The 12,478-nt window shown below is 38.8% G+C and overlaps 1 protein-coding gene across 1 annotated transcript in view; it reads left to right on the top strand.

The window, feature by feature from the left end:
• LOC108978705 (phosphofurin acidic cluster sorting protein 2) overlaps positions 1-12,478 on the top strand; it is a 48,754-nt gene that overhangs the window by 23,458 nt on the left and 12,818 nt on the right. Inside the window, exon 5 of the mRNA XM_018949105.1 lies at positions 9,342-9,598. Coding sequence (XP_018804650.1) covers positions 9,342-9,598 — 257 coding nt within the window. The remainder of the gene's footprint in view (positions 1-9,341; positions 9,599-12,478) is intronic.

The raw sequence follows: 12,478 nt of genomic DNA, 5'->3' as shown, positions 1-12,478 counted from the left end.
GACTACACACTCAACTAAATTTTCCTTGCATATTTCATATTCAATGCTATTTAACTTTTTTATATCTTATGTAATATTATTCTCTTGTATTAACATGACCAAATATTAGGTTTTAAGGCTTTCATACTGTTCGAAAATAGGGTGATCCAATTAAAGTATTGTCATCCAAAATGGAGAGAAAAAGCGCGTACAAGCTCACTACCAGTTAGGTTACAGGTTAATTACCCGAGAGCGGTATCAGAGATTTTTGTTCCAGCTTCCTTGAGGGTTTTAAGGTTGGATCAACATAGTTCAACCAAGTCTCTTGTGTGGGTATGATCTTTCATCCTTTTTTATACGATATTTGTGACTTGCTGGGTGTTTTCTACTAGTACTCATTAGGTGTCCAATAAGAACACAACATATGTTAGTTTCAGAACGGTATTTGAAGATTTACAAGTAATTTTTTCGCACGCAATCAAAACCAAAACTGGTCAATATGTTTGCCAATACCATTTGGTATTCTTTCATAGAGGAGGATGCGGATGCTATGCACTGGTTCACTTATTTTTCAGTTCAAACCGATATTTCAAAGCATTTTTCCTAAATGGGCTAGAATGTAGGTTCATTCTTATACAGAGAGGACAGATTTTTTTGGGGGTTTTTAGCAATGGTTACTTCAGAATTGGTGCGTGCGTGTTCGGGCTGCAGAGTTAATGTTATCCCTGATAAAAATTGTAAYAAATCTGGTTTGAGTCTTTAAGAAGTTTTTATATGAAACTTAATGTTCCATCATGCAAAAGGGTAATGTCAACAAAGCTCTGCTAGTCTATCTCGAACTAAATATGTGACTAAGATATTTATAAGGAAAGCTCCACAGCATCAACGGTTACATTTTTATCGTTTACGCATGTCTTTCATTTATTATTAAACGGCAGACGTCACTAGAATGCCCCAAATAGCAATTCGAAATTGCTGCCGACCGGAATGGCCGTTATATTATATTATATGATCTAGAGGGCGTATGTGCCTCGCTGCCGTATATGTGCACACATTGTTATTACAGAATATTTCACATAACATTATTTAATAWTCATTATGGCCCATTTAAGAGTTACTCAACTTGCTACTTGTTTTCATATTTAGTTGCACACATGCGCACACACCCTCGCGTAAGAGCGTTGGATAATTGAAATTGTGAAAGAAAAGTACACATGCAGCATTCTATTTCCGTGCGCTAGGCGAGCATACACATATTTCAGTTGACCTAACACGCCATGCCGCATGTTGCACGAACCTACGGCGAAAAGTGATGTGTGAATTGGAAATTCCGTTGTGTTGCGAGTGCTAAGGAATTTCAAAAGAACCGGAGAATTAGAAGATAATTCGAAACGATGTGTGAAATCAGCCAGCTGTCATGCTTCCCCCGCTACAACAATGATAGCAAGCATGCTTCATTCATTTATTGAAATCATCAGTGATTGAAGGCAGTCTATTTTCGGCAAACTATTTGCATAATTTAATAGCAATTTTCCCAACTTTTATTGAATCGCTCTTTCCGATTTTTAGGCGCCCAAAATTGTTAAAATGCAACAAGACACTGGTGAGGAAGCAAATGTGCACATTTACCGTTTGCTGCCTCAAGCTGTTCGCAAAAGTTTTCGAATGCGGCTTTTCTTTATTCAGTTGCAATGCAACCCCGGATTCCCTCTTGACTTCACACCGTTTTTCAAATTTTGGGAAATGTTGCCGAAATATTTCATTCACCCGCCTCAACTTCTTGGATTCCATCTGTATCTTTTGTTTGAATAGTTTTTCAGGTGGCGTTGGCATATTCTCAGTGCGGTTTTACCCACTTTGTTGTCATTCGCCTGTTGCATGCCACATGCAGCTACAATTTGTTGCTGGTTTGGTTTTTGCTATTCCTTCTACTAAGTGCGGTTCATTGTGGTGGCTTCCAATTACAATCGTTTGCCATCAAATTTTCCTTACTGCGAAGTCCTCTTACAATACGCTCAAAAAAATAAATGTTTTAATTATAGAAAATATATTGTTTTGTTATGGCTGACGTTTATTCAGGACTTGCTCCAATCTTCAGCGTTGTCTTTTGTAGTCTGACATCTTCAACATGAGGGGACCTTCAGGTATGTTGCAGTAGCAGAGAGCAGTAGATCTCTTTTGTTGAATTTAAAGCCCAAACTTTCTCTATTGGGTAGCAGTCTGGTGACAGTGTTGTCCAATCTAAAGTATCAATATAGCTTTCTTGTTTCCATTGTGTACGGGAATCTGCTCTTACGTTTTGGGAGTATTTTCTTCAGTATCCAATCAAAGCTGTTTTCAACGTAAGACATTTCAGCTGGCTTAATAGTTTTGTTCACCTAATGGTTGTATGTATCACCTAAAACTAAACGACTAACCAAATTCTCCTAGCGCAAAGATTATGAAAGCTCCTACCGAGAGTTTGAAAATGGATGATAACCCCACTCACTCTCCATATAACGGTACTGTTAAAAACTACTAAAAACGCGATAAATCAATAACTAAGTATGGCAAAGGCAAAATTGGACGATGGTGGTGGCACTGCCTACTTTTAGGTAAAAGCACAAGTCTCGGGACCCGACCGATCAATTTCTACTAAATTTAGTATGCGAATTTCTTCTCACATTKCCTTCTTCCCACGTAACACAATTTTAATACTTCCTTTCGAGTGTACGAATCAAGAAGAAATTAATGGGATGCAACTTTGCACGAAAAAAACTGTTCAAGCTCTTAGGTACCGAATATWTAGACCCCACTATCTACAGTTGACTTTTTACGGAAAATATTGGGCAATGTGTCCGATCTATAATTGAAATAAAAAGAAAATCCTTTCCAAGTAGTAGTATGTCTGACTGTCTGTTTTGCATATAAAGGTGCATATTTGTGCTTAGAATGTATAAAATCAGGTGAAAACTCGCTAACTAACAAACCTTATGTGCCTGAAGGTCTTTTATCTTTTCATTTTTTTTGTATCTTGATCAGTCCACCTCTTGACAAATGTACAATTCGTTTACACAGCTTCTTTCGGTAGAAAATGTCAGGATCCAAGGGACCGTACAAAGAAGTTTTAAAATAGTGGGTGACGCTTATATCTAGAAAACACATGCATCTAAACAATTTTCCACTTTATTTGTTGCATAGTTTTTAACAAATTTCCTATAGTATAATCAGGTTCATTGATTTTCCTTCGGTCATGTCTATGTAGGTTTCAATTCTTATGTGTTTTTCGCATTGGAACGTGATATATGTACATAATCGCGTAATTCCGCACATATATATACTATATATCTATATAGAGGGGTATTATGGTTTTTCTTCCGCTGCTACTCTTTCTTCTCCTCAGTTCGGCCAACCATCAAATCTTGACTGAAAGTATAAATAGAAAAGAGCTGTGAGTGTTATGAACGCGTGTAATTTTGGCTGGCTGCCAGAGCGCACTCGTCGCGGTGCAGCCTGAGGGTCAATGCGGCAAACAATGTGTTAGACTTTACTTACCYAACACGAGAATGTTTACCGCACGACTACACTGGCACCTATTTACGTTATCTATGTATCTGTGGGTTATGCATAATAATCATAGCAGAGCCATTGCAAAKTCGKTGACGAGCAGCACTGTGCGAAACGAATTATTAATATCGGTGCGGTCCTCAACTCTCTTAACTTAATTCAATAACTTACTCAAATATTGGATTACTTTTGCGAATTCATTATCTCTTTAAATTTAAGTTTTATTTGGTCGAATCCTAGTTGTCAGTAATGTATCGTATTCTTGTTCTCTCTATACACTTTCACTGCCTGTTTTCTAATATTTATACTTATTTGAACATCAATTATTCTTCTGGCGAAGACTCCGATTTCGCTTCTATAGCCGACTTAACAACAGCGCTTCAGTCTTTTCATCTTTTCGTTTTGTTTAAAATGCATTCAGGTCCTTCTCCATCTGATTTCTCTTACTGAGTAGAGGTCTTCCTCTTCCTCTTGACAGAGCTTTTGATGTTTGGCATAATGGCATAGAGCYAGCTCCCATGACCGCATTAAATAAGTTTAAAATTGGAACCGGCTTCAAGATCATCAAGCATGCTGAATGAGTCCATCTMTTGATAAATATACTAATTGTTTCATACGTCGCATTTTTCTCATGTCATACATAGCTTTTTATAGTTTATTTAGTTGGTACGTACAAAGGCATTAGTCCTTGTTCGAGATTTACCAACTGAACTTACACTCTCAAGCATAAGATGCCTCACTCTTCCCTCAGATCTCTCATCGACTGCTCTCTAGTCAACAACTGAAAGTACTCTGGTGTGAGTGTGCTCGTGTCTTCGTCCTTCGCTGCTCGGGTTGGCATTTGCATGAATGAAAGTCCACCCGCATGTTGTTTGTGACAGTGAACTGGGTCCATTGTTCGCAACGGGGACTAGAGGCTYAAACGCTGGGTGCTGRGCGTGGGTGCTGGGTTTCATGACGCTTAGCTGCGCTCGCCTTCAAGTGTTTAATGACAAAATGCGTAAATTGTGTCAAGCTGTGGTGTCGTTGAGTTGTGGTTATGAATGGCATTGGTGAGATGAGCAGCCTGCCCCACCGCCAGGTGCTGAGTGATATGCTAATGCTGGGAATGGTGGTTAACGGTTGGCTTCCTGCAGTTGTGCTTGATTTTTTAATGCTTTCATTGTTATCTTCCATTTGTGCCTTTTGGTTTTATTTGATTCTTTTTGTCGCGTTTTTTTGTGCGGCAAACTCTTGGGTTTGTGTGCCTTTATACCTTGGATTGTTTTAGTTTTGTTGGGGTTTCTTATATTGCCTCTGGTAAAATGGTTCTTTTCGCCGCTTTGCACATATTTTCCCCAACACATTCAATGTTTTTTTACTTTCCTGCCACGTTTGGTGAGTTTAGTATGACTTGGCCTGCATCACCTGGAAATTAAGAACGGGCAATTGTATGCTATTTTTGTGGCCCGATGTACGTTGATATGTTCACTTTATTCTCAACGTGAATTCTCTCAATTTGTTGGCAACACTTCGCGCCGGCTTCTGTGAATTTCACAACCCCGCGACTTAAATTGTGTGACAGCCAAGGATGTGAAGGTGTCAAATGACAGTGCTAATTAATTACAATTTATTATGAGTGTTGTTGTTAGAMATGTTTGCGTCGCTTTTACTTCAGTAAGTTAGCAAACTGTCTAAAAACGACAATTTGAAAGAAGTTGACAAATACTCGTATCATGAAGTGAGTTGATGAAATGAATGAAAAAATGATTTTACAAAAAAGCAATAATGTAATTTTTCTTCTTTAAGCTTCTTATCAACATTGTGTCCTACCTTCACGAACCCGATGAGAGTAGCCTAAAAATGTTTGTACGTAGTACTAGATTTATGCAATCTTTAAAAATGAATCAGGCGTAGAAATGGAAGATAGCAACAAGTAAAATAAAAAAAGTTGTTTGGACGCTCCGCATTTCTCTTTGTTGCTCTAGCACTCGTAACACTTACGACTTTCGTTCCCATACATTTTGGCAATCTTGCCGCTATGAGAACAGCGAGTAAATAAAAACGCATCTTCTGAGAAAGCTCTATGACTCATGTACTCTTATAAATTGTTATGGYTGGTGAAACTGCAAAAATTTGAGTTAGACATATGTTGAGTTATTTGCGGCGATAATAACACCATTTATTTTTCCATACCCTCTACTGTGGGCTTAAAAGTTTTGGATCAGACGCTGAAATTATTTGTTATGAGTTTGGACCGACAGGATCTGCCCAAATGAGTCATTATAGAGTACATCAAAGCCGAGCTATTTTTCTGTTTGACGTATATTCATCTATTTCACYCTCTAACCTGTTTGTTTTGTAATTAAGTATTTCTTTACATACCTATAAAAATACCTACCGAAGTTACTTCCCACCTGTTAATGCTTTTGAATAATTCATCATATTCCACTATTTRCTTCTTCGTGCCATACGCGTATCTCTATTCTTCCAACACTGTTGTTGTTAGCTGTCATTTTGTTACTATTTTATTCTTTCAGACTACTTGAACTTATTTTCGTAATCGAAGGACGGTTACATGCGAGCGAGTAAAGTTGTATGAGTTGGTTGTGTGTCCTTTCTTTTTTCTTATTCCTACTCCATAAAAAGACACTRATAACTTGCGTGAGAAGAACATACATTTGATATTAATTACGGTATTTATAGCTTCAGTGCGTATTAAACATATGTATGTAGGTACCGTTTACTACAAATGCGAGCATTCTTTCGTTTAGAACCAATAACAGTTRTGAAAATCCACTATATGAATGGGTGCGTCAGTTGATATTCATTTAAAAGATAAGCCTCAGATGGTATGAGTACAGAAAATACTTACCAGGTGAATTCGGGGGCATATCCCACTTGTTCCGCTCTTAGTTATTTCTTAAAGAACCGGTAAGGTCCCTTAAAAAACATCTAAGAGGTTTAAGATTTTAAATTTAATCGTTAATATGCGCAGTAGTCGCATAGCAGTATCATTTAAAGACATTGAAGTCATCGAAATATGTATTTATGTATCGGGTTTARATGGCAAAATCACGGACTTGTGCTCCCAACACTGCCTTTTTGAAGCACCTCACCACGTACATACCTGTAGGTGTTTGYRCAGATGCCCGGTTTACCTGTTATTCACCCTGTTATAGCTCATTGTCAACATCTGTGGGTTTTGACAATATCAAATCAGCAAATAGAGTGTGCACAGTCTTTCTCCAAGCTGTCATATTTCCAGACAGACACACATGTGCATTTATTGGTTAAATATTGCTAAACTAACTCGATGGCGTTGTGACCGGCCGGCGAAATGGGCTCTCGGCCAYGGTAGAAGAAGAGAAATTAAAAATACAGACGTATAGTAAACAGAATTAAAAACCAACAAGAAAATGCTTTGTAWAATATAATCAAATGAGTCAATTTGAGTTCAAGCGAAGATAACGGAATGAAATGGAGCAACATCCCGTGTATGACTCCAAAGCTGTCAACGCTGGTAAACGTGAGGCGCTAGAGGTGCAGAGTTGTGCAACAGATTGTGGAATAATATGCCSGGAATGTAGCAAATTTCTGCAATTATGAGTATATCTCTTTAGTCATTCACGTCGTTTACATGACTCAATTTGTTAAATCTCCGTTTCTCAATCGTTTTCTACATAATCGTGCTAATTTCGCCTCCTATGGTAGACACTCCATTAACTTGAAGACGATCGATTAGTGTGCCATACTATGAAGCCTAAAAATTGTATCATTAGTTTTGCGCGATGAGTTTTATTGATGGAAAAATTGACCCTTTCAAGGGATGTAGAAAAATTGTAAATGCAGACAAGTTTCGTGTAACGCCRACACTCTACGCTGGTACAAAAACAAAAATATGTAAGTAATTTGTTGCGCGTGCGGTTTGTTCTATTTTGATATCAATGTGTAGTAAACAAAAATATTAATACAATTGCGGCATTCTGCTCACGACAGCAATTGAGCATGTTAAACACAGTGTAACACCACAAGTTGTGTTGCCGAGCAGCAAAAGTACATAAGTGACGAGAAATACTCCACATTCTCGTTCTGCTCTGAGCTCGTAGAAAAATAATCGTGTGTCGGCCTCCGCCTTTGCCGCACCTAAAGAGCTGTCAACAAGTGCTCAGTGACTTCACGCACATACCTGACCGTGTATTGTGCGCTTAATACTTGTAGCGCCCACCCAACAACCTATGCTACCCAAATTTTGACAGATAAGAAGCCGCGGTGCAGGGGATTTCATGGCGCATTAATAATTGCTGTCGACGTGTCCAGAGGGGGGCAAATACCAAGTAATATTTGCTTGTCTCTTCTGGTTCTTTCATGAAGGGTGTACTCGTGCGTGAAACTTTTCAAATGCCGTTTCGGAAAGCATTGATATAATAAATACTGTCAGTGTTGTTGTGCAATCTCGTAGCTGTCAGAGCGGAATACAAACCCACAACAATTTGCAAAGGATGCCTTTAAGCTGATGTTATTGGTCTGATGTTCGGAAGAATTTGTAATGATTTTCGGTATCATGGCAACAAATACACAGTTCTGATATATTTGAAAGATTATCTGCAAGAAGTATCGCCCCCTAAATGTGACTGACGTATCCTTGAAACTATTTGAGGACTTTCAATGGCTTCCTCGTTTACAAGCTATCTCTTTTACTAGCCTAACGCTGATATCTGTTAAGTTTACAGCTCCATTAGTAACGACTTTAGGGCTCTAGTTACACTAGTAGTGTGATAAACGCAAATTATACCCTCATAGTAGTAGTAATGTTTTTAAGCAGCACATTTCCGTGCGAGGCACATACACCCGCTCATTTATCCACATATTTGTAAATGTCTGATGCATTYAAAGGTGATAAAAATACGACTTATATTCATTTTTTGTTTTTGAGYACTCGTATTGCACGCCTCGTATGGGCGATTACTCACTCGCTGAACTTTTACACGCACTAAGTCGCATTGGCTAGAAATGCTTGAGTGCGAGAGTTAGCCCGGCCGAATGAATGACTGATTGTTGATTGCTCGCGCGGCCCAGTGCTAGCGAACAGTAGGAATTCGACTACACAAGAGATACCTCGTTGGCGCGGCACAAGCGGCTCGTGTACCAGTAAACGCTAAAGCAAGCCAGTGAACGCGTTCGCGTACGCGCGTATTTTGACGAAAACCTTGACAACAGTCGCGCTGTTTTTGTAGCATGTTCCGGGCCAAAAAGTGAAATGGGTTTAAATACTAACAGAAAACAATTTTAACCTGAGTGATCAAACAGTAAATTATATGCGCATTTAATTGTGATCTCGTTAGATTTTGTCGTGTCTTATCGCCTTGTAGGCAGTCAAGACTGCACGAGTACCCACTCACGAGCAATCTAACCAAATACAATATACATATTTCAATAAAAGAAAACAATTTTACCAAAGGTGCGCTATTCAAAAATCGCTAAGATCTCGAAACTTAAAGTCAAGTGATGTAAACAGTCTTATCAGCTCCGCAAATTATCTATAAAGAGCTCAATCTGGGCGTGTCTCAACCGTTAAAGTTCCTTACTATCAGTAGCGTTTTGTTGTCATACAATGCCGAATCTACGCATCCAAAATAACGACAACAATAATGAAAATAGCAACACAAACAATGTTCAAGCCACAAACAAAAGACGAACATTGCGAAAGTTTATGAACATAGCTCATAACCTTAAGAATAGCAATAATAACAATCATAGCCAAAATGCCAATCCAAATCCCAATCCACAAATTGCCACAAGTAAACCATACGTACATAACCATAATTATCGTGCAGATCGCGTTGCTGAATATTCGGACGAAGACGAAGAAGGAGAATTCAGTTCTGGTGAGTTCAACGATGACGCCGCGGAGTTGGGTATCCCCGGTTACGATCCCAAGCGGGACTACAATCCGAGCAAGCACGACATGCGCAAGTACCGCAAACTGCAACGTTCCGAGGTGGAAGACGTCGCTCTTGGCACCAACCCAGTGGATAGTGACAGTGAATTCGAGATGAAGGACAAGAGCTCGTCACGGGCGAAGATCAGTCGGGTAAGTACATTAGTGGAATGTATAAAGTGGCGCACAAACATACATGCTGTATACTTGCAAATTAGCCGCGGTTTTTGGGAAAAACACATAGCCGAGTGTTGTTTATGCATTTTTCTTGAAGATTGTGGCAAAGAATTTTTTGGTGAAAAAGTTGAGGGAATGCGAATATCTTAGGCAAAAGGGTGTAAAAAATTATAAAGTGTTTGAACAGTTTAGAAATTTAAATTAAGCAGTGTAACAGAAAAGGCCGACATCTTCGGCATTACGAATAAGAGCGCTGGTTTCTTTGTTAATATATCGACAAAGTTGCCTAAATTGTCTTTAACATATGATGCACTAGAGAATTCAAGTGGGGTCACTGTTTGTTGCTGGGACCTCAATCGAATTTATTGTTTTCCGTTAGCTCTTGCGGTATAAACATTCACTCATAAATATGTTTGTATATGTGTACGTCATTTATTTAGTTTAATGTCTTTGCCTGCGCTAAATAATTAACCATTTATTTTAAAAATATAATATTATTCATGGTTCACCAAGGGTTGGGTTCTTTATATGAGATGTAGAAAGTTGTGTTTCAACACCAATCGTTAGAAAGGCAGGRAGAAGTTATTGTTCATGAAAATTGGTTAATGAATGGTTTGAAAAATCTTATGACAAAAACCCCTTATATTACAGTTCTTATGTTGGGCTTGCATATATGTTTTTATACCCTGAATAGGTTATGTTAAGTTTGCCATGAAGTTTGTAACATCCAGAAAGAAACGTCGGGAACRTTATACTGTATATATGTACATATATAATATAGATGATCAGCGTGTTGAGCTGTGTCGATTTAGTYATGTCCGTCTGTTATCAGTTTTTGTTATATCGATCTGAAATTTTGCACMTGCCTTTTTCTCCCCAAGGTGCTGCTTATTTGTTGGAACCGTCGATATAAACCGCTACAGCATTTAGCTACCATATAACCTGAAAAATCAGAATGAAGTTGTTGTATGAAAAACTTTTATATTTGACAAGGTATCGTCCCGAAATTTGGCAAAAATTATTATTCAAGGCAATGAACTAAGATCTGAAAAAATGTTCAACAAAGTATGGCTACCGAACRAAATCTATGTATGTCTTGTATAGAACGTTTTTTGTGCAGGGTATTCTAGTTTCGGTGCAACGGTCACCGTTTGTTGATGTTGGCGATCACCAAAAGTTTGATTAGTTAACATATAACACACATGCAATGCACTKCATTATAATAGGTTGTCAAAAAAGTCTTGCGGTGTTTTTTTATTGAATTTTCAATTGTTCATAAAATTGGTTACAATAATGTGATTCAAGTCAAATATGCGCCGTTTTGTTCCATGACGCGTTCTCAACGAGATGCCAACTTCATAATGCCCCTCTCATAGAAGCTCGCTTCCCTATTGGCAAAAAACTCGGAGAKCCAATTTTCACATGACTCTTGTGGCCAACTTCAGACTACTAAGCGCGTTCGCCATGAACAGAAACAGGTAGTAATCACTTGGTGCGAGATCGGGACTATACGGTGGATGCAAAAGAACCTCCCATCCGAGCTCCCGGAGTTTCTGGCGCGTCACTAAAAATGTGTGTGGCCTGGCGTTGCCCTGATGGAAGACAATTCGGCCTCTGTTGATAAAAGACCTCTCTCCTCTTCTGCATGAGTGCTGCCTTCAAGCGGTCCAGTTGTTGGCGGTACAGGTCCGAATTGAGCRTTTGGCCATARGGGAGCAGCTCATAGTGGATTATTCCCTGCCAATCTCACCAAACACACAGAAGAACCTTCCAATTCAGCGATTTTATCGCAATTTTCGACAAYAGGCTTTCCGGAGCGTGGCGCATCTTCGACCACCTCTATACCAGAACGAAAACGTTGAAACGTTGTGTGGTGGAAATGGAAACTGTATCGGGTCCATAAACTGCACAAATTTTATTGGCGGCTTGAGATGCATTTTTATACTCTCGCAACAAAGTTGCTAAAGAGAGTATTATAGTTTTTTTGACATAACGGTTGTTTGTAAGTCCTAAAACTAAAAAAGTCAGATATAGGGTTATATATACCAAAGTGATCAGGGTGACGAGTAGAGTTGAAATTCGGATGTCTGTCTGTCCGTCTGTCCGTCGGTCCGTCCGTCCGTGCAAGCTGTAACTTGAGTAAAAATTGAGATATCATGATGAAACTTGGTACACGTATTTCTTGGCTTTCTTGGAAGGTTAAGTTCGAAGATGTGCAAAATCGGCCACTGCCACGCCCACAAAATGGCGGAAACCGAAAACCTATAAAGTGTCATAACTAAGCCATAAATAAAGATACTAAAATGAAATTTGGCACAAAGGATCGCATTAGGGAGGGGCATATTTTGACATAATTTTTTTGGAAAAGTGGGCGTGGCCCCGCCCCTACTAACTTTTTTGTACATATCTCGAAAACTACTATAGCTATGTCAACCAAACTGTATAAAGTCGTTTCCTTTGGGCACTTCTATATACAGTTCAAAAATGGAAGAAATCGGATAATAACCACGCCCACCTTCCATACAAAGGTTATGTTGAAAATCACTAAAAGTGCGTTAGCCGACTAACATAAAACGTCAGAAACACTAAATTTTACGGAAGAAATGTTAGAAGGAAGCTRCATCCAGGCTTTTTTTTAAATTGAAAATGGGCGTGGCGTCGCACACTTATGGACCAAGAATATCTCAGGAAGTACTCGACCGATTTCAATGAAATTCGGTACATAATATTTTCTTAACACCCTGATGACATGTACCAAATATGAAATCGGTTCACAACCACGCCTGAAATCTCGTTTATCACTTTATCATGCGAGAGTATAAAATGTTCGGTGACACCCGAACTTAGCCCTTCCTT

The sequence above is a fragment of the Bactrocera latifrons genome, unplaced genomic scaffold (genome assembly GCF_001853355.1).
Source record: "Bactrocera latifrons isolate USDA-ARS-PBARC rearing strain unplaced genomic scaffold, ASM185335v1 scaffold_126, whole genome shotgun sequence".
NCBI classification, from domain to species: domain Eukaryota; kingdom Metazoa; phylum Arthropoda; class Insecta; order Diptera; family Tephritidae; genus Bactrocera; species Bactrocera latifrons.
Note: the sequence above shows the minus strand (reverse complement) of the source record. Positions and strands in the feature narration are given on the sequence as shown.